The sequence below is a fragment of the Monodon monoceros genome, unplaced genomic scaffold (assembly GCF_005190385.1).
Source record: "Monodon monoceros isolate NGI ecotype Baffin Bay Population unplaced genomic scaffold, NGI_Narwhal_1 Super_Scaffold_20, whole genome shotgun sequence".
NCBI classification, from domain to species: Eukaryota; Metazoa; Chordata; class Mammalia; order Artiodactyla; family Monodontidae; genus Monodon; species Monodon monoceros.
This window is the reverse complement of record NW_021703777.1, coordinates 105,630,949-105,655,706: the sequence shown is the minus strand read 5'-3', so window position 1 is coordinate 105,655,706 and position 24,758 is coordinate 105,630,949. Positions and strand designations below refer to the sequence as shown.

The following is a 24,758-nucleotide window of genomic DNA, read 5'->3' as shown; positions in this document are numbered from 1 at the left end:
CTTTCCAAGGCTCTTAATGTATCATGCAAATACCAGAGTGCCAAGTTGCTTGAAATTAGAACTGCACCTTCAATTTACAAAGTCTGAATCATCCACCACAGTACTTCTGCACCTTCACACACAGTTGCCACTTTCATACAGTTGCTCAATAAATGCTTATGGAATAATGACTGGATTTACTCAAGGTTGTAGATCTTTCTATTGATTCTTTTCATTAAGTGCCTGGATAAGACTGAATTTATCAGATAAAACCGAGAAAGATCATTTCAATTACACACCGGCTCACTAAAATATAAACTCATGGCAAATCCCCAAAACATGTTAGACCTTACTTACTTGTATCTCAGAAATAGCCACTGGGTGATCCATAATCCAACTAATATAATTCCATTTATTTCTGATACAGAAAATGCCCATTTCACCCGGTCTATGTAATCAAAAAACTTGTCTGGGAGTGGAGGGCTGAGCTCCTTGGGAGGGACCCTCTCGTGCACAACTGTGATCATGACGGTTGTCAGGACGAGGTTGAAAAGAGCGTACACGAAGGCAATGCCCGTTTTCCACCACTCTAGGGGAAATTTGTTCCTCGATTCCGTGGGCATAGCAATTTGGATATAGTCCGGGTACTTTTTGGTGCCCTTTCGCAACCCATTGGATAAACTCTTAGGTTTACCATTGCCATTTTTGTTCTCTTCTTCAACAGGTTCAGCAGGTCTTGCGTAAGTGTTTGCAGGATCGTTGGTTTGGTTTTCCATATGTTCTTCAAGTTTTGCTGTCTCTATGATATCCATTGTCCTCTGGTCTTCAGATCAAAAAGGAGATGGTAAAGTTCTTGTTCTTTGTGGAAACTCAACTTTTTTTAATCCTTCTATTGCCAAGATCAACATGGACTCTTACAACTGATTCTGTTTCCTAGTACAAAACATAGAGGGTCTCCATCGGACTACTGTTCCTCCTGGGCAACCATCTGCTGTACATTCACCGTTTTCAGGAAAGGAAGCCAATTTTCTTTCCCCCAAAGATGTTACTATCCCACCTGTAAAAACAAAACAGAACTATGTTCAGAAACTGTGCTTGTCCAGTTGTCAAGCATCCAAAACAAAAACATTATCAAAATAAGGAAACAAATACCAAAGCCATTTGCTTTATAAATGTATCGTCAGAACATAGTTAAAGCTACTGAGATGATGTTTATTTATAAAACACTGAGGGACTTCCCTTGCGGCGCAGTGGTTTAGAATCCACCTGCCAATGCAGGGGACATGGGTTCAAGCCCTGGTCTGGGAAGATCCCACGTGCCGCGGAGCAACTAAGTCCGTGTGCCACAACTACTCAGCCTTTGCTCTAGAGCCCGTGAGCCACAACTACAGAGCCCGTGTGCCACAACTACTGAAGCCTGTGTGCCTAGAGCCCGTGCTCCGCAAGCCACCACAATGAGAAGTCCGCGCACCACAATGAAGAGTAGCCACCTCTTGCCGCAACTAGAGAAAGTCCACACACAGCAACAAAGACCCAACACAGGCAAAAATAAATAAATAAAATTTAAAAATAAATAAATAAAACATTGAATTGTTTCATCTTGGAATTCTTCTCTTTTTGAGCTGATGTCAGTATAAATAGGAAAATTTTAATAAACAATTCCTTTTAAATTTCTATAAATAAAAGTCAGGACCCAGCACTGCAAACACTTCATGTCAGGACCCAGCACTGCAAACACTTCATCAGACACTATCACTTGTTGCAAACCATGAAGTCATAATAAGCTAGAACCCACCCAGAGATCACATCATTCCTTCCTAAGACTGGGTCTTTTCTATGAACCTTAAAGGATAAAAAAACTGTGATGAATTGCTTACATGCATAGAATAATTGTTATTCTCTGCATTTGTCAAAATGGTCAACTTTCTACTTTCATATTAAAAACTGGAATCTTTTTAAGTGACTACTTTTCAGAACATATTCAAGAACTATGCATTCAAGATACTTGAAATGGCACTACCTCTGTTTATCCTTTTATATTCAGAGATGCACACCATACAGAAGGAAAACTGACAGCCTTCAAAGTAACACAGTGAAAAGATACACAAAGCCTTATTAGCTATGCCCATTTAGGGAGAAATTCTCCTCATTACTGGAAGGATAAAATAATTCACTACAACTAACATGGTAAATTAGTAACTGACAACATTTCGATACAGTCACCACAATTTCTACCAAACAACAGAAACGCGGACCCAGAGGACCAGCTCGGGGCACTTACCCACCACGACACCAGTGATGAAAGGTGCCCTCTGCTTAAAGCTCCACAGGCTCTAAAGAGTGAAGATTGCTCCACAACACAGCACCAGCACCACCTCTTTTATATGTGCCAGCAACACGGCCCCAGCTGTTGTCAATTTAGGAAAGCAGTATTTTCGGCCCAATCCAGAACCCAGCCGCCTGAAGAAGTTTTCAAACCTCGTAATTAGTCCCCACCCAGAGTACACTGCACAGCTTAAGCACAATCCTTTGCATTTTAAAGACCTCCCCTTCGGGGTAACTTCAGGGGAGAAAAATAGGGAGGAGGAAAAACTCAAGGTGGTGACAGCTAAGCCTTTGTTTCACGAAAGAAAAAGGAAAAAAAAAAAAGTTAAAATGGCACAGTCAGTATGGACAAGCAATATTTCTTAACAGTTGTGAATGGCAAATAGATGATCAACCACAAATGTTTATTGTGCACCTAAATGTCCCAGCACTGAGGAATATGTGGGTGCAATTAAAAGGAATTTGAAGGAAAAAAAAACAAACACTGACCTGAACATTCACCCAAAGAGCTTGAAGTTTAGCTGAAGAGACGGAACTAGAATAGCAAAACTTTGGAGAAGACTGACTGGCATATTGTTAAGACGAAGAAGGATGAGGTGGATCGCTAGATCAAAATGTAGCCTTAGGGCTTCCCTGGTGGTGCAGAGGTTGAGAGTCCGCCTGCCGATGCAGGGGACACGGGTTCGTGCCCCGGTCCAGGAAGATCCCACATGCCGCAGCGTGGCTGGGCCCGTGAGCCACGGGCGCTGAGCCTGCATGTCCGGAGCCTGTGCTCCGCAACGGGAGAGGCCACAACAGTGAGAGGCCCGCGTACCGCAAACAAAAAAAAAGAAAAAATGTAGCCTTAGCTGTATCCCTAAAGAAGTGTCCACAGAAAGTCACTGTCCATTTCCGAGGAAGCGAAAGCAAGAGGAAAGTTAGTCTGGCAGGGAAACAGAAGAGATGGAGATTGGCTAAGAGGTAGTGCCAAAAATTTTGGACCTCTTACCTTTCTACTGTTCTGCCCCTGTGAAAAGCCCCCAGATACTGATGCATCAGAGCAGGGTGAGAAAGGACCAGGGCCCCTCTCTGTGAAAGAAGACTGACAAGAGATTCTCTTTAGTGACCTAGCTCAGTGTTGTAGGACAAGTATAATGAACAGCTGCCTGAGTAAGGCATTTTCAAAAACAAACCTTCAACACCATGGACAACTACTTCTAATGGAGGTACCAAAGCACTAACTCAGCCATTGCCTGTCTCTCGTTACCAACTTCAGGCTACACCACTCATAGCATCTTGCCAAACTATTATCCAAATTCCGTCCAACTTTACTACTACACATCTGCTCCGAGCCTGGTGTCTGTAGGGGGTAAGAATCTTGTTGATTTTGAAACCCAAGTCCACCAGTGGACATACAGATGGTCTTTAAAAAGGTAGCTACCTAGTTCTAGAATACAGAATGTAGAACAGAAGAAAACAGTTACTTTTTTTTTTTTTTTTAAAGAGGAAGCGTTCAGCTATCCACCTCCTGGGACAACTGTGAGAATGACTGAAATAATTAATCCTGAAGAGCTTTGTGCTCCTGGGAGCAACAGCATTCTGTGAGTACAAAGCCCATTTATCAACATTAGTGGCGGGATTGATATTTTCCTTGGGGTTTCATCAAGAGGATTAAGTATACAAAGCACATTCATCATGTATCAGCCAATCTTGAGATGCGATGTTTATCATCAAGATGATAATTCCAACATACTCATCCCTATGGTGAGGCCTTCCTACCAGTAAGGATCTGGAAAGTGACAAAAGCCGCAATAGTTCCTCTTGAGGGATGGCAATCCCATTAGGTCACTTGTTTAGGGTCCTCTGTCAGAGCACAAAGCAGACGAAAGGATTTCCAAGTTCTCTTACATTGCAATATATACTGGAAGTTAGTCTAGATAATATTTTAAAAGTTCAAGATCTCTATAGATTAATCTTTCTTTTGAAGGCAACTGTGAAACTCTGAAACTTATAGTACAATGATACTGTTTTACTAGGTTTTGCTTTTGTTTTTAAGAACTAAGTATGATCTACTCCAGAAATACAAGGAAGGTTTCAAATTAGGAAATGACTAATTTGTACTTTATTAAATACAAAAAAGAAATGTAAACAGAAAAGATACGATCATCTTGAGTGAAGTTAAAAAAGGAAGCTGATAAAATTCAGTATCCACTTGATTTGGGGGAGAGAAAGTACTCAGTAGTAGGAACAGAAGTGTGTATATAGCTGTGCTCTTTCAATGCCAATATCACTATTTTAGCTGTGTAATATGTGTTCTAATATCTAGTGGAAAAAATCCTCCACTTTTCACCCCTAAGGGAACTTCAGGATCTTTCTGTCAAATTACAAGAAAATACATAATTTTGCTTCTATGTTTTATTTCACCTCTATTATACCATAAAGGGTTTGATCTTACCATATTAGTATACAACATTAGTCATTTTCTCTTAATAATCCCAATAGTATTTTTCCTGTAATTTGACAAAAAATGATTCTAAGGTTCATCAGGGAGTGAAAATGAGGGCAGCAGTAGAAGGTTTGTACCAGTAGATATTAGACTACATTATACAACCAATATTGGGGTAATGGTACCCAGTCATTCTATTTTGGGAATTTATCCCAAGGAGATAAGGATGTACACAAAATGTTTCTACAAATATGCTTTCAACACAGTTATTTATAAGAGCAAATTGGAAACAGCCTAATATCCAACAACAGGGGATTAAATAAATTATAGCCATGTTAACACTCTATTTTGATATAGTAACTACAGAATTGTGAGACAAGTATATTAATACTATAAGAAGGATGCAGTATCCAATTAAGTACCGACTTAGATATGAATAGGAGGTGTAGGACCTCAGTAATTCATATCAGAGGTTATGGTTTACCAAAAGAATAGGAAAGGGGCCAGGTGACAGAGGTTCAAGGCTCGAAGAAAAGGTGCAAGTGTGCGACTCGTGACTTACTCCCAGGTCTGATCTGAAGCTCACGGACAGCATCCCACATAAGAGGTTAAATGCAGGCATGAGCTCCAGCTGACGGGCTTAGAAATACTTTGCTTGTTAAATTTGTATGTTGGCCTCCCTGTGCATTTGCAGTGGTTAAGAAGATAAGATGTATTAAACATGTAAATGTAGTTTAAACATTAAGGAAACTTATCTAAGTTTATATGTGGGTTTCAATGTTTAAAAAGACGTAAGCTGTTAAAGATAGAGGTTAAACATTGACCAAAGACAATGTGGTGCTAACATTTACAAATTGCAATTCTGAATGAAAGAGATTTAGGCGTTGTTTAAAGGCTTAAGAAAAACAAGGTCCTGAAACAGAGTTGAAGATCAATGGAAACAAAAGAGCTGATGAGTTTCTTAACAGACATTAAGCTTTCTCAGCCCTTAAGACCGAAAACCCAGTGGTTACCTTAAAGCCATTAAAAAGTCAAGTTGCAGAATAAAATGGCCACAATATAATAGCCCTCAGCACATGTTACTATGTGCCAGGTACTGTGCTTTGTGTAATATCTAATTATTCCTCATAACAATGCTAGGAAATATTTTAAAGAAAAGAAATTGAGATAAGTGAGATGCTCAAGGTCAGACAGGTAGGAAGTGGCAGAGCTCAGATTTGAACCAGGAATCCAGTCTCAGGAGTCCCTGTTCTTAATACCACATCACTACCTCTAGTGCATTACATATTATAGGTCAACAACAGTCAGTGAAAAAGATTAGGACTTCCCTAGTGGCACAGTGGTTAACAATCCACCTGCCAACACAGGGGACACGGGTTCGAGCCCTGGTCTGGGAAGATCCCACATGCTGTGGAAACAACTAAGCCCACGTGCCACTACTGAGCCTGTGCTCTAGAGCCCGTGAGCCATAACTACTGAGCCCGCATGCCACAACTACTGAAGCCTGCGCGCCTAGAGCCCACGCTCCGCAACAAGAGAAGCCACCGCAATGAGAAGCCTGCGCACCGCAACGAAGAGTAGCCCCCGCGCGTGAGCCACAACTACTGAGCCTGCGCGTCTGGAGCCTGTGCTCCGCAACAAGAGAGGCCGCGACAGTGAGAGGCCCGCACACCGCGATGAAGAGTGGCCCCCGCTTGCCACAACTACAGAAAGCCCTCGCACAGAAACGAAGACCCAACACAGCAAAAAATAAATAAATTAATAATTTTAAAAAATTGTGTTAAATGTTAAAAAAAAAAAAGAGTAGCCCCCGCTCGCTGCAACTAGAGAAAGCCCACACGGAGCATCGAAGACCCAACACAGCCATAAATAAATAAATAAATTTGTTAAAAAAAAAAAAGATTGAGATAATCAATGACAAGCTTTTTTAAAACAGAGAGATACATAAAATACATAGGAAAGTCTCCAGATAACTTTACAGGCGTTTTTAAATCTTCATAATTTTGCAAAAATTAATATAAACTTAGAGAAAATTTAATATATAAATCACCTCTCTTGGGGGGGAGAGGGAAGGAGCCTGTTAAGTATTTCCCTGTTACCCATACTTGCCATTTAATTATAATTACTGTAACTAACAAACCACTATATTACATTTATAAGATAGGTATATTGCTATGTTAACAGCATCCACTTTAGCTAAGAAGTTTTATGCCTATAAAAGTTTTTGCAGAGACCAAGACATCTTAGCTTTTCCTTATTAACATTCTTAGAGCTTAATTTACCTGTAAAAATCCTCCTGCCTAAAATGGACAGGCATTAATATGCTTACAGAAACAAGGGTGCCTTTTGAGTCATGACATTCTAATTTCAGAAACACCCATAAAATTTGTTAAATATTTTTACTAACAAGTCCTTGAAAACTGAAAAGAAGATCCACTGTTTATTCAAAAATTATTGCGTATATTTGTGAAATACTTTCCCAACAAAAGGAACATGGAAAAGAGGCCTTGTCATACCATGACAGGTCCCACATCTGTACAAGTATGATAGATTTAAATTAGGGAAACGGACAGGTGGGTAAGGCAGCTTGTGACACTATTCTGAGAATGGACTGGGGGAAAAAAAACTTTTTTTTTTTTTTTTTTAAATTTAAAAGATAGAATTGAAAAAGCAGCTACCCATGACTGTAATTCTGAACTCTGGAAGAGATATGCTTGGGTAGAGAATAGACGTTTTGATTTTCGGTACTAATTTACTATCTCACACTAAGGTAGACTGGACAACTATAGTTCTGCATCCAGTTGTTATAAAAGAAAGACTAAGCCTATCAATAGTGGTTGCTGGTGGGAATGGAGAGTGACGGCAAACAGGCTGGAAGTTTCTTTGGGGGAATGACGGAAATGTTCTAAAATTAGATCGTGACAATGGTTGCATGATTCTGTAAATTTACTAAAAATCATTTAATTGTATCCTTAAAACACATGAATTTTATAGGATGAAAGTTATAACTCAATTACGTTTTTTTTTAAAGCTATAGCCCATGGAGATATATGGTTTCTAAAGAATTAGAAACCAGGGACTAACCCATGTTCTGTTATTATATTCCAGGCTTGCTTATCCCTTTAAAGTGCTGTACTTACCAGCTGAGCACTTCTTTAGCAGTGACGTGGAAATAACACACATTTTAAAGTTTTCTACAGACAGGATCAAGAACAAGCCAATAAAATGCAAACTGTTTTACAAAATTTGTGTAAACTGCTCCGAAAATAAACTTGGAACTAAATAATATGAAGTGACAAAAAAACAGAAGTATTTTCTAACAGAATTCATCAAAATTTACTATGAGTTGGATCCCAAGGAAAAAGAGATGATCTGTTTTCTTTCTCACCAAAAAAAAAAAAAAAATTGATCACTTTAACTGGCAAGGTAGACCATTTAATACTTGTTGAAATGCATACTACTTATTTACACAGAGCAAATGTTAGCTGTGCAAATTTGAAAACAAATTGTGGGACTGGGAGTATTTCACAGGAAGGGATAATCTGCAGTCCACAGGGCAGCCTGAGAGGGCGGTACGGCACTCAGCCTGGAGCAACTGTTTCTGACATCACTAAGTTTGATAGAATAAAGTACCTTCACGAAAACCTGACATGCAAAATGTTTCATAGGATGTTTTAATTCTATTTCCTGTTCATCTTTTTATTTGTGGCTGGAGAATTCCGAAGATCAGATCTGATTCCAGGAGAGGAATCTTAAAGAGAGGTGGAGACCCAGGGAAAGACAACTTAACAATCCCTGGTACAATGTGGAACATGTGGTAAGGAGAATGAACGAACAAATGAATAAAGGAATGAGGGGGTAGATGAACAGATTAGATTAGATTAGATAAGTAAACACACAGACAGACAGGACCCTGAAGAGAGAAGAGGGCTGTAAAACAAGGTGAAAGACTAGGGAATATTTAAATAATCCTTTGTATTTCTTTGGGAAATACCCTAAATCAGAGGTTTTGAGAGTTAAGGGGTAGAGTGGGGGAACATCACACATTTTCCCCAAATACTGGATTACGCTTGCCCCAAACCCCTTTCCCCACCTCCATTCCTGATACATCTAGGAGCTTAGAGAACTTCCGGAGCATGGGGGTGGATGGGCTTTCCAGGTGGTTTCTTCCTCCTTTGCCTGGGTGTTTTCAGTGTTGAGAAAAAACAACAAGGCAGGCATATTTTACTTCCCACCCCTTTATGAATTTACAGCCAGTATGATAAACCCATGTCCCCGGAGAATAAGTAAGGCGGGTTGAAGGTTTGTGTTTGTGGTAAAATGCTTATAACTACTTCAGCAGGTAAGCAAAAGAAGTCCCCAATAATTTAAACAAAGACATTTGTACTTTTAACAACCTGAACTGTGATTCCGTTAATTCCCGAGCAACCCTGCCAGGGAGATGTTTGGTCAGAGAATCATTCTGCGCTAACTGGCACCACCGGCTCCATGTTTAATGGTCAAACAAAAGCTGCTGGCACTGGTTTAGTAGAAACACTCTGGGGGCTTTATCACAAAGGTTAAATCTAACAGCCTAACTGAACAGCAGTGGTAATTATGTTTCTCCATTCCTAGCTTTCCTTATATACCCCAAAGGTTTATATACCTAGAAACTGATTCCCGTAGGTTTTAATACTTATTACTCTGTAATAGGAGTCTGCACAGATTACCTACTGAAGTGAGAGGTTTCTGAAAACCATTAAAAAACTACTCCATTTAATATTTTTAAATGACAGTGGAGCTTACATGTTCTCCCAACAACAGTGGCTGGTTTGAGAAAGAGAGAAATGCGGAAGCTAGGTCTAAGAGCTTAACACTATACTCCCAAACCACACAACGTTTTCTAAACTATATTAGAGATCTCATGCTAAATAAATAAATAAACCACAAAGTCAACAGTATATTTCTTTGTCAACAACAAATTTTCTAGATTTGTTGGAAGCATAGTATCTTAAATATTATAGGAAAACCATGAGAAGAAAAAAAAGTTCCTTAAAAATAATTTCATAATTCTTTCCTTTAATAAAGCTCCTTTACTACATGCCTTTCAGATTATTATAAAATACACCTGTTGATTTCTCCCTCTACCACGTGGTGACCAAAACTTTGTGTATATTTTATACAATTTCAAAAGTTTGCATAAAATACTATTAACAGGCTATTTAAATGAGTATTCAAAAAAATGACATCTTGAAACTTTGCTTGCTGTTCCCTAGTGCATTAGAAGACAATATTAACACTTTGTTTTGAGATTTGAGCGCAATCACCTTTAAGCAAGAATCCATAGAAAGGAGTTAAATAATCCTGCTCTAGTGTGGAGGCAAAGGCCAGACTTCAGCAGAAACATTTAACCCGGAGCTTGCGGTTAGTACACTTAGTACATTTCGTAGTTGTAAACAGAGGCAGATGCCTAAGAACAGGAAGCTTACTCAATCCCCAGTGCTGCTTCAGAAACTGCACCTAGGTACACTTTAACACAATTTCCTTGTAGAGGTCTAAAGTCTAGAATTAGGACAGTGCAATATGTATTTAAAATGCAATGGGTTACTTGTTATTATATTTCTGCTTAGTGCTCTGTACCAACGAAACAAGTGCAAAAAATCGCTTAATATAGCCTAAGACGTTAAGGGGAACACTTCCTGTTAGCAAGAATTAAATGCTGAAAAATTAAGGAAAAGGAAGCTTCTAGAATCTGCACCTTCAACAGGTTAGTCCCATCTGCTTGTTGCAATTTAGGTGTGGTGTTCTACAGGCTTTGGTAGAGGGCAAAGGCAAGTGGGGAGCAGGAAGGCTAGACAACTCTTTGGGTTTTAAAGTCCTGTGCTGCAGCCCATCTGGCATTCTCAAGGCAGAGCATGGTTTCATATAAGGAAAGGACAAAGTAGGAAAAGAAAGCAAGCATGGAAGACCCAGAAAGGTCTGTATAAAGCCCTCATTTCTCATTCTCTTATGCCAACCACAAAAAGGTTTTTTTGCAATGACTGGCCGAATAACCCATTGCTTTCAAATGGTATGAGGCTATAAAAAGCCATACCTTCTCCAAAGCCATTAAGGTCACTATATTTGGCTTCCAGAACTTAAATTACTATGTTGTATTTAAATAAATTATTTCTTTCTCAAAAAGCACTTATTTGACCAACGCTTCCAACCTAGGCATTGGTTTCTGCATATAACTCCAACATAAAGAATGGCACACGTGGGGAAGAGGCAGCAAAAGAGTAACTAAAAAGATTAAAATCCTGAGTCTAGGGCTTCCCTGGTGGCGCAGTGGTTGAGAGTCCGCCTGCCGATGCAGGGGACGCGGGTTCGTGCCCCGGTCCGGGAAGATCCCACATGCCGCGGAGCGGCTGGGCCCGTGAGCCATGGCCGCTGAGCCTGCGCGTCCGGAGCCTGTGTTCCGCAACGGGAGAGACCGCAACAGTGAGAGGCCCGCGTACCGCAAAAAAGAAAGCCACTTGGAGAACATGGAAAGAGACAAGAGGAGCAGAGAATGATTTTTGCTGGTTTATCCATGCAGTGAGTGAAGATTGGTCAGGAAAGGAAACAGAAGTAAAGGATAAAACTGCCAGAGTCCATTACCTTACTTCCTACACCTCCTCTGACAAATCCTAAGAAAAGAATTTCTGCGACTAAATGTCTCCCAATTTCTAAAAACAAAAACTTCCTACAGAACGTCTCGTTGACAGATTAAATACGCAAGCTTCTACCCGATTGTAACCCGTGGATGAGGACACTGGGAAGTTACCTTGAAACAAAGCCCATCAAAATGTAGTTTAAGCTGTAATCAGAAAGAAGCATACAAAATACGAGTTACTGGTAGGATCATAAATCGGTACAATTTTTTTGAAAATCTCTTTTTAAACACATGATGAGTTTTAAAAAATGCTTCTACTTCTTGACATATTATAATAACTATTACTGACAATTTATTCTGGAACAAGTTTTAAATACAGAAAAAACATTATCCAAAAATACATTCAGTGAAACATTAAAACAGTCTAAATGTCTAGAGTAGACATTTTGAAGGATCCATGAAATTCATTAAACTTACTATTTAAAAAACAGTACCATATTCTTATTTTCTTAAAATGTAAATGTATGACATTTTTAAAAAACAAGTTAATAATAAATACACCAAAATAAAGGTAAGGTGTTAATGCTGGTTGTGAGATTTACCAATTATTTTTGTTTTATTTACCAATTTACCAGATTTACCAATTATTTTTGTTTTATTTGGTACTTTCCTATTTTCTCCAAATTTTCTATGATAAAAGTATTCACCCATATATCTAGATACAACTGTATTCTCAAATAATTTATTAAAATTATGCTTAAGATTTTAATGATGAGGAAATTACAGTATGATTTCAGCAATGTACAGACGTATGTTACATATATATTTTTAAAAGTCTGAAGAAAATATACCGAATATTAATACTGCTTGATGAATTTATGGGTGATTTTAATTTTTTCTTTATTCTGGATTGTATTTTCTAATTTTCCACATTAATCATTCTTACAATCAGGAAAATGCTAATGGCTATTTTAATTATAGAAGTATTGACAGAGTTAATTTTGGTTCATACAATTTCAAATATGTAAAAAACGCACGTACAGAACAGTCAGTGCACAAGTACACTGAAATATTAAGAATGGTTGTCCAAGTGGCAGGAGTATGAGATTTTTTTCCTTCCTACATTTGTGTAGAGGCCACATTTAAAAACATTTTCATTACCAATGTGGCATTTTATAGCTAAAAGTATTGGAAACCACATATAGTTGTTGCTGTTGTTTTCACAGAAATATGTATTTACTGAAATCTCTTTATTTCATGTCTTCACTCAGCCTCAATTAACTGCAATAAAAAGTATATGCTTAAGAATGTTGTGTTTTGGGGCTTCCCTGGTGGCGCAGTGGTTAAGAATCCGCCTGCCAATGCAGGGGACATGGGTTTGAGCCCTGGTCCGGGTTGGGAAGATCTCACATGCCACGGAGCAACTATGTCTGTGAGCCACAACTACTGAGCCTGCGCTCTAGAGCCCGCGAGCCACAACTACGGAGCCCGCGTGCCACAACTACTGAAGCCAGAGCACCTAGAGCCTGTGCTCCACAACAAAAGAAGCCACCACAATGAGAAGCCCGTGCACCGCAACAAAGAGTAGCCCCCACTAGTTGCCAACTAGAGAAAGCCCGCATACAGCAACAAAGACCCAAGACAGCCAAAATAAATAAATAAATTTATTAAAAAATATATATATAGTGCTATGAAGAAAAATAAATCAGGAGGGTTATTCAAAGTTAGATCACCAGGCTTATGAGGCAACACTCAATTTAAAATTTTTAAATGAATACTCGTTATCAGAAAAAAAAAAATCAGTACACCATCAAGTCAAAAGATCATCAAGAACATCTATGTTCCAACCTGCTGAGACCCAATTACAATAAATAGCTTCTAGAAACCTGCACAAATATAACTTTTTAAAAAATATTTATTTGGCTGCTCCCAGTCTTAGTTGCAGCATGCTGGACCTTTTAGTTGCAGCATGCGAACTCTTAGTTGTGACATGTGGGATCTAGTTCCCTGACCAGGGATCGAACCCAGGCCCCCTGCATTGGGAGCATGAAGTCTAGCCACTGGACCACCAGGGAAGTCCCACAAATACAACTTTTTAAAACTAAAAAGGAATTCCACCGAAAATGCTCCCATACTCAGTTGTGGATTTTTGCTTTTGAGTCCTTTCCATTTCTAATAGATTGAAATAATGTATGCATGTTTACAGTATTCTAATTCCATTCTGTTTTTTATTTTTTGCGGTACGCGGGCCTCTCACCGCTGTGGCCTCTCCCGTTGCGGAGCACAGGCTCCGGACGCACAGGCTCAGCGGCCATGGCTCACGGGCCCAGCCGCTCCGCGGCGTGGGATCTTCCCGGACCGGGGCACGAACCCGTGTCCCCTGCATCGGCAGGCGGACTCTCAACCACTGAGCCACCAGGGAAGCCCTCTATTCTGTTTTTTTAGAAGTCATAATTGACTTTTAAAAAAATTGATCACCCCAGGGCATCTTCTAAGAAATGTTTAACCCACATGAGGATTTAAGAAAAGGTTCAAGATGCAATATTATTATATAAACACAGGAAGAATAAAAAGAAAGATATTATGTGGGGACAGAAGAGCTGAAGCTATCAAATATCTAATAAGGATTCAGAACTCAATTTGACTTTCGATGCAGAAATTTTATTTTATCTTAAATAGGTAGGATAGAAACTACAGATATAGAAAACTTAAAAAGCTGTTTAATGAAACAGAGCGACCAAACTCAAGATAAGCAATACTCAAAGGTTAAATACATAGCAAATGTTGCGACACTGCTGAAAGCCTGGAAGGTGAGGCAAATGAATGGCGGGCCAACCAGGAGAACTATTTCTGGCCTTCCATTCTGTGTGGAATTCGGCTCTAAGTGCTCAGGAAGGTAAGCTGAAGAGAAGGCTGGCTCCTATCCTCAAGAGGTTTTTGATTAAGTAACTCCCACCCTCCCCCTTCCACCCAGAAGTCACTTAAAAAGACCAATGAGCAATAAAAACAACTTTTACAAATTAGAGAAGAGCCTGAAATAGCATTTGAAGTTTAGTAAAACCAGGTACCTGATAGAAGTAAAAGTAAAAAGAAAATTCAAATAATGAACATAAAAGGGGAGGATGGGGAGGGAAACATATATATATGTCTTAGAAACTTTAAAAGTCTAGGGTATATAGATGAAAACTGAAAACAAAAATTTTAAAAACTAGAATAGCTTTTTTTTTTTTAAACAGCTTTTTAAAATGCCAAGTTCCACTAATCAGTAATGAATAGAAAATCATTCTATTAGGTTTAGCACTGGTCTATCCTTGGGAGTAAACTATGGTCAGACTGTTTTCTACAGAGTGAAGCAGGTTTAGAAAAACACAGGATGATTAAAAGCACTGTCTCTAAACCTCAACCTCATGCCAAGAGGTAGTCGGGAAACGCTATAAACTGAATGCTCAGTTAGTACCAGGAAGCTAAAAGGTGTAATTCCATATTTAATCTTATTTCCATTAAATGTAATTTTCATTGATGACTCTATATAAATAAAAGTATTTGACTGTAAATACTCACTTGAAATTGTTTTTGAAAAAAAAAGTTATCAAAAACCTATATTTAAAATAAATTGAAACAAAGTAACAGCCTAGAAGTTTTTCACTTTCTCGTTTTTTGTTTTCGTTTTTTTCTTCTGCAGCTTAATCCGCAGCAATAAAGTTATTAGAAGATTGCGAGCCCGTTTCCAAGGCTTGTACTGAACAAGACGAAAAATGACATTCTGGTTAATATGTTTATATACTTTAGAGGTACTTCTTCAGAACGTCAAAAAGGATGATGGGTTGATGGGGGGTATCTTTAAAGGAAATGAAGGAATTCCATTGGGGGGGGTTATTTGTAGGGTAAATAAAACCTTAGTTATCATCTGGGCTTCAAACCCCCTCCTCTGCTGCCCTGCCAATCACCCCAGGTCCTGTGCATTTTAATCTTCCAACTATCCACCTAACTCTGCTCTCTCTAGCTTAGTTCAGCTCACAAACACCCTTCCTTACAGAAGGCGTGAATTAGTCCAAACATATCAATAGCTACAACAAATTTTTAATGGATTAAATCCATCCACCAAAAAGATACATTAAAAATTTTTTTTAATAAAAAGAAAGCTGATGTAGTACTAGGAGTATCGGGTACTACTAGTATTTTGGACTACTGAATACAAAGTGAAAGTATTAAGAAGAAGTGGATAATAGAGAACAGGTCACTAAGAAGACCTGAAGTTATGAATCTTGCACAAGGAGAAACTGAAGCGCCACAGTCACTGTGGGAAAAGGACTGAGCAAGTACTTAATGCAGCACTCCCTCCCTCTCTGGTTTTGTTCCCAGTCCATTTCCTGCTTTACTGGCTTCCTTAAAGCCCTTAGATGGCTCCCTATGGCCAAAAGTCCATTGCTTATTTTGACTTAAAAAACAACAAAAAACAAACAAAAACAAAACACCTTATAATAGAAAATTTCAAATGTTGTATTGAAAGTAGAGAGAATAGTATACAGCAAACCTCACCAGCTACAATGATCATCATGGGAAATCTATTTCATCTATCCCCTACCCTGGGTTTTTTGGGAAACAATCCCAAACATCATTTCACTTGTAAATATTTCAGTATGCCTCTTCAAGGCTCTCTTTAAAAAAACAAAAACAAAAGCAAAAATAACAGAACACTAATGCCGTTATAGGTAAACAAAATAAACTTTCTTTCCTTAATGACAAATATCTGGTCAGATCACCTTTCCCCAATTATCTTTTTTCCCCAGACTGCTTCTCAGATGCTGGTGTGTCCTTCTGACGGGTGACACTGCTTACAAGGACCTTCATAATCTGGCCTCTGCCCTCCTTTTCAGGCTCAGTTTGTGAGTCGTTTTTTTTCTTTTTTTCCTTTCCCTAAATCCTGTGTTTCCAGACATAACTGCTTAAGTTCTGTTCCCTTCACATGCAATATCTCCTCTTACCAGGCCTTTCCATATAATTTTTCAGCAGCCCGAACCTCCTCTCGCCCCTACCCTCCTGCTTGCTCACCTGCCTCTCATGCTTCAGGTTCCAGCTTAGATGTCACTTCCTCCAAACAACCTTTCTTGCTACAACTCCTGGACTCAGAAATGAATTGTCAAACACAGCACTCACTGCCCAGAGAGGTTACAAAACCTAGTGTCCCCGTTGAAAGACAAATGCCAATTTATAACTTCCTGCTTGTTAGATAGAAACCAACCTTCCCCTCTGGGGTGCTTTGTGTCTGACATTTTCATGGTACGGTCACCATTTGTTACTTTGCCTTTTGACTATATATTCATGCACAATTATTATACAAACCTCTTATAAATGGTGTTCTAGAGAGGCAAATCAGACATCAGTGCAAAGATTTCAGTAATAAGAAAATCCACAGAATCACATAAACATTATATTTAATAATCATGAAGCTTTCAAATGTGAATTTGATATTTGGCAAATATCTGGGTGTGGTAGCGACAGGGACAAAAGAGCTAGTGGCAAAAGAGCTAACTCTAAAAAAAGCTCAGAATCCTATTGTTACTGGAGCAGATAATTGCTTCATTTTATTCTAAAAGTGGCACCAACTCTAAAAACAAAAATGCACTCATCAAGGACATTAGTGTACTTCAACAGATAACTGGCTAAATAAACAGGCTTTCCCTGCATAGATTTTCACCAAAGTGCAATCAGAAACCTATATTTGAAGATCAACCGTCAGAAAGTTTTCTTGGAAATGTTGGTTGACCACTCTGGTAGCTTTCCCTTATCTACAAAAATAAGGCCATGCCTAATAGCTAGGTAGACGAGAAGATTTCTCTGGGGCTTTCACAAATCTAATTCACACTGTGAAGTCAATTGATTATTGTATTTTTGGTGATTCCACCAAAGACGGTTAAAGAAAGCAAACAAAAATCTCATTTCTCACAGAAAGAAAAGAAGTAGAGTAAGGTACCTTACTGACAAAGAGTGTACTAACCACCAGAGGGTCTAGGTATTTCCTCTTAGTGCTCAGAGCACCACGAGACTGGTCCTGTGGGTGAGACATCGATCCTCTCAAAGGTTTAAAACGTTTTGGCATTTTAATTAGCTTGATGCAGGTAATTTATGCGTAACAGGTCCACATGAGTTTATTAAAACAATGAACAACAAAAGTTCACTCAATAACCATGGCGCCTAAGATATGCCCTTGCTAATACCAGAAAAAAAATAAATACAGGTCAACCATGTACGGTAACATCTTAGAATCCTAAGATCTGGGTTCTAACCCTGACTCTACTACTTGATGAGAATTAAAGCAATCCCCTTGGTCCTCAGTTTCTTCTGCCTTACCTGTCTCACATTCTCAAATAGGGGACTCTGTTAAATGATTGGCCATTGGCACATTACAATTTTAAAATTGTTAGCTTATGTCTTTATTTCTCAATGTCAGAAGTCATCCTGTCAGAAGAGACCACATGAAAAGGGAAATAAATTCATGGAAGAATCACCCATTAGGTTCCATCCACTATTTGGGCATCTGTATGGAGTAAGAAGACTTTTGTGGGGGGCCTGATGCAGAACCCCTTTCCTACCATGATTGAAGCCAATTAAATAAAATTTTAACAAAGAGCTTCTGACCTCAGGTTAATTAAATAGAGAAGAAATAAGACATTAAAACTGAAGAAAATAATTTCATAAGGTTGAAGTGAAAGGTCCTATCCCATAGAATAAGAAGTGGTTAATTAGATGCAAGGTAAATAGAAAGTTATTGAGTCAGCTCAGGACCAACACCAAAGGGTATAAAAGAATCAAGTACTATTCTTTATTATACCAACTGACCACTATGTGGAGGCAGATTCAAAATTAGGAAATAATACAAATTAGTATAAACTATATTTTAAAAGGCCTTTTATGAAATATTAAAAATTAAGAAGTAAAAATGTTCCAAGTAACTGGAAACTGTATATCTTGATTTGAAGAGTTAAACTACCTATTCTACTAGCATTAATGATTAAAGGCAGACAATTTACAGAGTCAAATAAGACTAGATTTCTCTGGTAATTAGGATTAGCAATCCTAGATTGATTTTTTTTTTCTGGGTAGCAGACTATTCCACTTTTAATATCACACATCTCTCTCTCACACACACACACATACACACACACGCAGAGGAACAAATAACTTTAGAAAAGCAGCCGATCATGTGTTAGAACCTCATTATTTAAAATAACAAATTCCTACTGCAAACATTTTTGCAACAAATAAAGTTAAGTGAACTCCATCAAAGTACATCTGAATCATTTGAGGCATTATTTATGGCTTCTTGTGTTCCTGAAAATAAGTTATGTTGGTTCAGTAAGCTTTTATGAATAATGGTTAATACAGTTTTCCATCAAATAACATAAAGATTCCTGATGAAAGATTGAGAATCTAAATTAATGGGAGGTACAAACTATTACCTATAAAATAAGCTACAAGGATATACTGTACTACAGAGGGACTATAGCCAATGTTTTATAATAACTATAAATGTTGTATAACCTTTAAAAATTGTGAATCACTATATTGCACACTTGTAACTTATATAAATTACTGTATACCAATTATCTTCAATAATTAATTATTGAATAATTAATTAATGGGAAAACTCTAGGTTCTTTATAAAACAAGTCAAACTTAAAAGCATTCCCTGGGAATTCCCTGGCGGTCCAGTGGTTAGGACTCCATGCTTCCAATGCAAGGGGCACGGACTCAATCCCTGGTTGGGGAACTAAGATCCCACATGCCGTGCGGAGTGGCCAAAAAAAAAAGAAGTATTTCCCCAAAATTAATATTCTACACTCAGAAAGTTATTCAAGGTATAAGACTCAATATAAAACAATGCTACCTTCAATGCTAAATTCAGTGAATGAAGCACTTTACATTGTGGCTTTAGGGAAAGTGAGAAATTTTAGAGTTAAACGGATTTGTCTAAGTTAAAAGTTAACCTTAAGTCATTTGGCTGCTAATTTGGTAATAAAGAAATCTGTATGGTTATTGAATAAAATGGTGTCAGGTACTAGTGCTACACCATGGACTACTATGTTGAGCTCTTGAGACAACCCTGAGAGGCACTTCTCTAATCCCCTTCTTTCACTTGACTTTACAGTGGATCCCTCCCTGGGATGCATCCCCACCTGATAGAACCAGACTCTACAAATTCAGGAGGAAAAACAGTTCCTAATCTCACAACTCTCTCAGGTCACCGCAGCACTGCCGTGCCACTAAGCCCAGCCCAACGTGCAGCAACATATTCTCAATCCAATCTGCTAATGTTCTGCTTTCCCTTCAAAAAATAAATTCAAGGGAAGTGAGAACTCTTAAAAGATCAGACTGGGATTCAATGCCATGCCTTTCTCCCCTTACCTATGCTCCTCCCATTTCTTTAGTCTAGCCTACGGTTTGTAGTTTGCAGCCTACACAGGGTATCTCCTCTGCTGGGTTAGAAGGTGCAAGGACAGTCCACGTCTGATTTGTGTCAATGTGGCCACCAGCCAAGGGCCTGGCATTCAGAGGCACTAGAATGGCTGTGAACGAACGTGTCAGTTCACACACTGAAAGACTCCAGCTCTATCTCACCCGTTTCCAAAATACCACCAGCACCTTTCTTTTTCTGAAGGAGTCAATAATGGATCTGCATAATTATAATTTCCATATGGGATACAAGACCCCCACATCTCACCCAACTTAAGAGTGCTTTACTTTGGGTGACTGCATTTTTAATTATAATACATCTTATATAAAGAGGGGGATAAAACATCAAGTATAAAAAATAGTAAAGCAAAAACCCATACATGGTTTCAGAATATTACTGATACCCTGGAAGCCCCCAAGCAATCTCCATGATTATATCCTCCTCCCCCTGCATAATCCTGATGTACTTTATCAATATATAAATAATTTTCAAAGTATGTAATGCTGAAAACCCTTGGAGACGTTTCTTAAAAGATGCTGTAATTTCTATAATTGCAGTTCTCAAAATGATAAAAAGAATAGATAAATCCCTGAAAAGTTCTCACCTATTTTTGGGTTTTCCTTCATTCCTACACAATTCTGCCCCCACCCCTTAATTAGGGAGATGCCTGGAGGATGGAGGACGTGATTACACTTCCCCAGAGCTTATGATACCAGGCATTGGAGCTTCTCCAACATCAACATGTTAATACGTACAACCACCTTACAGAGTAGGTACCATTACCACCTCCATGTGAGGCATGAGGAAGTGAAACCCAGAAATCCAGCAAGTGGTCAAAGGTGGGATCTGAACCCAGGCAATCTTAGCCACTCTGCTAGGTTTTCTGAAATCTTGGTCTACTTTAACAATCTGGAATGTGCTTTTTATTCCCCCCTCCCACCCCAAGAGCAATGGATTTCCTTCCCCATGAGTCCTTCTGGGGAGAGATTACACCTTTTTCTCCTCCATGTTTCCTTCCCACAGTTACCATGCAGATAACAGTCTGTGTTTGCCCTGAGAGATGACTTCCTTCCAGATATTAGCTGGCCCTACAATTTAACACACAGCTACTAGCTCTGGGTCATCTGATGCCTTCGGTGCCTGTGTGAATGTTTATCTAGCTCCCCAGTGACTTACAAGAAGGGCATTTCCTGGAAATCTTGCAGATGGACATTTCACTGTGGTGACATGTTTAGAGTGTCTGAATCACTCCTGTTGCCTAGTAACCTGTTTGTGTTTGGCAGGAGGAAAGTGACTCAGGCACAGGTACAGTCAGATGCAGGACAGATATTTATTCGGTGCGAACTCCTCCCAGCACTAGACGGTGGGTTTCATGCTTAACCTTGACACTGTTCTTTTCCATGTCACTGGGAGCAGAGGCTCCTTCAATTCTTTTCAAGTCAGGGAATTCAAATGCCACTATGCTGTGCACAGAATCTACAGATCTCTTGTAGCTGAAATACAGGCTACATTATTTTTTCTATTGCGTTCTGAAGAAGAGCTTTAACACAAAAAGCAATTACAGGATTCTTACATATAAAAGTGAATTGGAATTATAGGCTGTCATGGAAGTTACTTGCCATCCCTATAAGAATTAATTCTCTCATGAATTCATAGTTTATATATTCCTGAACAGCCCTGAGTCACTAATTCTGACCTCATAGTCAAAGAAGGAATTTTTTTCAGTCAACCAGAGGGTTGACTCATTTGGTGGGCCATATTTCAGGCCAGAAAAAGTATTACACCTTTACATATACCTGTCTTTTTACCTGAATTGATACCATAATACAAGTAGCTTCAGAATTGAAGGGGTTCACCCTCAAACACCACTGTGAATATAAATAAATGTCAGGGCTTCCCTAGTGGTGCAGTGGTTAAAAATCTGCCTGTCAATGCAAGGGACACAGGTTCGAGCCCTGGTCTGGGAAGATCCCACATGCCGCGGAGCGACTAAGCCCGTGTGCCACAACTACTGAGCCTACGCTCTAGAGCCCGCGAGCTACAACTACTGAAGCCTGTGCGCCTAGAGCCCGTGCTCCGCAACAAGAGAAGCCACCGCAATGAGAAGCCCATGCACTGCAAGGAAGAGTAGCCCCCGCAACTAGAGAAAGCCCGCATGCAGCAACGAAGACCCAACGCAGCCAAAAATAAGTAAATAAATAAATGTCACTGGCAGCCTAAGGTCACCTTGCTGAGTTTTGTCTTTAAACATAAAGTAGCACGCATGCCTAGGTCACTCTAGAAGCCAAAAATCTAGAATAAAACACTCTGGGTTTGCATCGTATGTAATTTCTTCCACCAGTTATTACTAGTTCCCTAAGATTTTATGGATTTACCATTCTTACTAATCATTTCTATGCATTAAATATTCAAAGGGGGAAAGTGGTTTTAAAAAAGCCACACACATGTACACATACTAGATACTATGTTGCTTTTTTGTCTGGTCCTTTTCAGCCATGTGAGCTATGGACACAGAAAGTAAGATTGTAAGCATGTGCCTAAATGTTACCTCTAATCTTAGTGGGAAAGTCCTGAATCCTAAATTTATTTAATGCTAATGGACTGAAGGGGACAAATATAATTTAGAAAGTTTTCTTCTTCCCTTCATCAAATAATATTCATCCTAAACAGGGGTTTCAGTATGCCTGATATCTTCAAGTACTATTAAAAGTATAATGAATAATAGATGTTTTATTTTGTTCTTGACAAAGGGATGTATAAGTTTACTTAGCAAAGATTTTCATCTTAAATATGTTAAAACTTCATCTTCTCCAAAACATTTTCTTTTTGAAAGGTATTTTTAGGGAAAAATTTGTTTCCATGTCTAAAAATTTCTTGAAGTCCACCAGACAAATTCCATAGCAGATTTAAGAAATGGGTACTCTCATGATCTACAACTGGATAACTGCAGGTTACAATTACTGCTGGCAAGCAACATGGGGGGTGAATCGCTCTCCAAAGTATCGTTAAGTCCTTAACCATGTGTAAGCAGATTCTCCCAATTTGGGGTTCAGAGCTCACGAGTGGACCTGCTGCAGCCCTATGAGATGTTTAGGCTCATGCATATAACTGGGGATACAGAGCTTCGTTCTTCAGATTCCCAAAATGCAGTTTAGACTTGGGAAATGAAACTACCAGCAGAAAGCTTAGCATTTAAGCTCATGAAGTTGTTGCTGACTACCTGCTTAATGCGAGCTTCAGTAACAAAAGAATGTTCGTTCCCATGCTATAACTGAAGAATTCGGATAATTAATGGGAGTAGAGCTTCATCTATGACACCACCACAGTTTATTGCATTTGTGTACTCCGAAAGCTAAATTGCTAATTTTTTGTTGTTGTTGTTGGCTGTGTTGGGTCTTTGTTGCTGCGCATGGGCTTTCTCTAGTTGTGGCGAGCGGGGGCTACTTTTCGTTGCAGTGCGCAGGCTTCTCATTGAGGTGGCTCCTCTTGTTGTGGAGCACGGGCTCCAGGCACACGGGCTTCAATGGTTGTGGCGCGCGGGCTCAGTAGTTTGGCTCACGGGCTCTAGAGCACAGGCTCAATAGTTGTAGCGCATGGTGGGCTTAGTTGCTCCGCGGCATGTGGGATCTTCCTAGACCAGGGCTCGAACCTGTGTCCCCTGCATTGGCAGGCGGATTCTTAACCACTGCACCACCAGGGAAGTCCCTAAATTGCTAATTCTGCCTCATCTTTCAAAATCTTATTTAACCTTCATTTAGGTATTTGAATGTCTGCTATCTGAGTGCCTGTTATGACCAAGTAAACCAGACAAACCTAGTCCCTGCCCTCACACAGCTTGTGTCTAGTTGGGGAAACAAATAACTACAACACGAGGAGATAAATGTTTGGATAGTAAAATTAAGATGCTACAGGGGCACACATGCCCCTCAGTTCAGGAAAGTCAGGGAAGGCTTCCTGGAAGAAGGACTTTTCAATTCAGATCTGAAGGATGAAGAAAAGTCAGGCAAGGTACAGGTGGGGTTATTTAAGGCAGAAGGAATAGCACGAGCAAAGGCCTTAAGGAGCAAAGCAGAATGTGGTTTGTGTGTATGGGAACAAAAGGAAAGTCAGCTTGGCTGAAATGCGGAAAGGTTGGCTTATGAAGAGGTTGGTAAGGCCTTGTTATGATACTTGGATTTTGCCTCCAGGATAATGGGATCAAGGAGCGTTTTGTGTTTTGGAAGGATCCCACATATGATTTCCGACACTTAGAAACTAAGAAGATGAACATTTCTTACTCTCAGCAGAAAATTACCAGATCATCCCTATACCCAAGGATAAATGTATAAGGGTCTTCGAAGAACCAATTTTCTGTAGCACCAGTGAGATGCTACCATGAGATCCAGGAAAGCAGAGTGGCTAAGAGCTCAGCCTATAGAGAAAGATGACCTAAATTCAAATTCTAGTCCTACCATGTTCTGGCCAGCCAATCACTTAACTTTGGGCAAATTGCTTAAACCCTTTCTGTCTCAAACTGGAGTTAATAATAGCTACCTCACAAAGTTAAATGAGGTTCTATATGTAAAACACTAACAACAATGGCTGTCACAATGTCATTCAATCTTGGTTATTATCAACAAAAATACACCCGTCAACCGTAAGCATGAAGAACCACTGCTCTGGACTACATGTAGTATTTTTAAACCATACAAACACTTCTCTTCAGAAGCCATCTAATTTCTTTTTTAAAAAGCAGCTTAGGGCTTCCCTGGTGGCGCAGTGGTTGAGAGTCCGCCTGCCGATGCAGGGGACATGGGTTCATGCCCTGGTCTGGGAAGATCCCACATGCCGCGGAGCGGCTGCGCCTATGAGCCATGGTCGCTGAGCCTGCGTGTTGCGAGCCTGTGCTCCGCAACGGGAGAGACCACAACAGTGAGAGGCCCACGTACCGCAAAAAAAAAAAAAAAAAAAAAAAAAAAGCA

General features: G+C 39.3%; 1 protein-coding gene across 2 annotated transcripts in view; it reads right to left on the bottom strand.

Annotated features, from left to right (window-relative positions):
- Positions 1-24,758, bottom strand: part of SGMS2 (sphingomyelin synthase 2) — an 80,977-nt gene that overhangs the window by 15,492 nt on the left and 40,727 nt on the right. For both annotated transcript variants that reach the window (XM_029234593.1, XM_029234594.1), the window contains exon 2: positions 337-1,036. In XM_029234593.1, coding sequence (XP_029090426.1) covers positions 337-791 — 455 coding nt within the window. In that variant the 5' untranslated portion in view covers positions 792-1,036. The remainder of the gene's footprint in view (positions 1-336; positions 1,037-24,758) is intronic.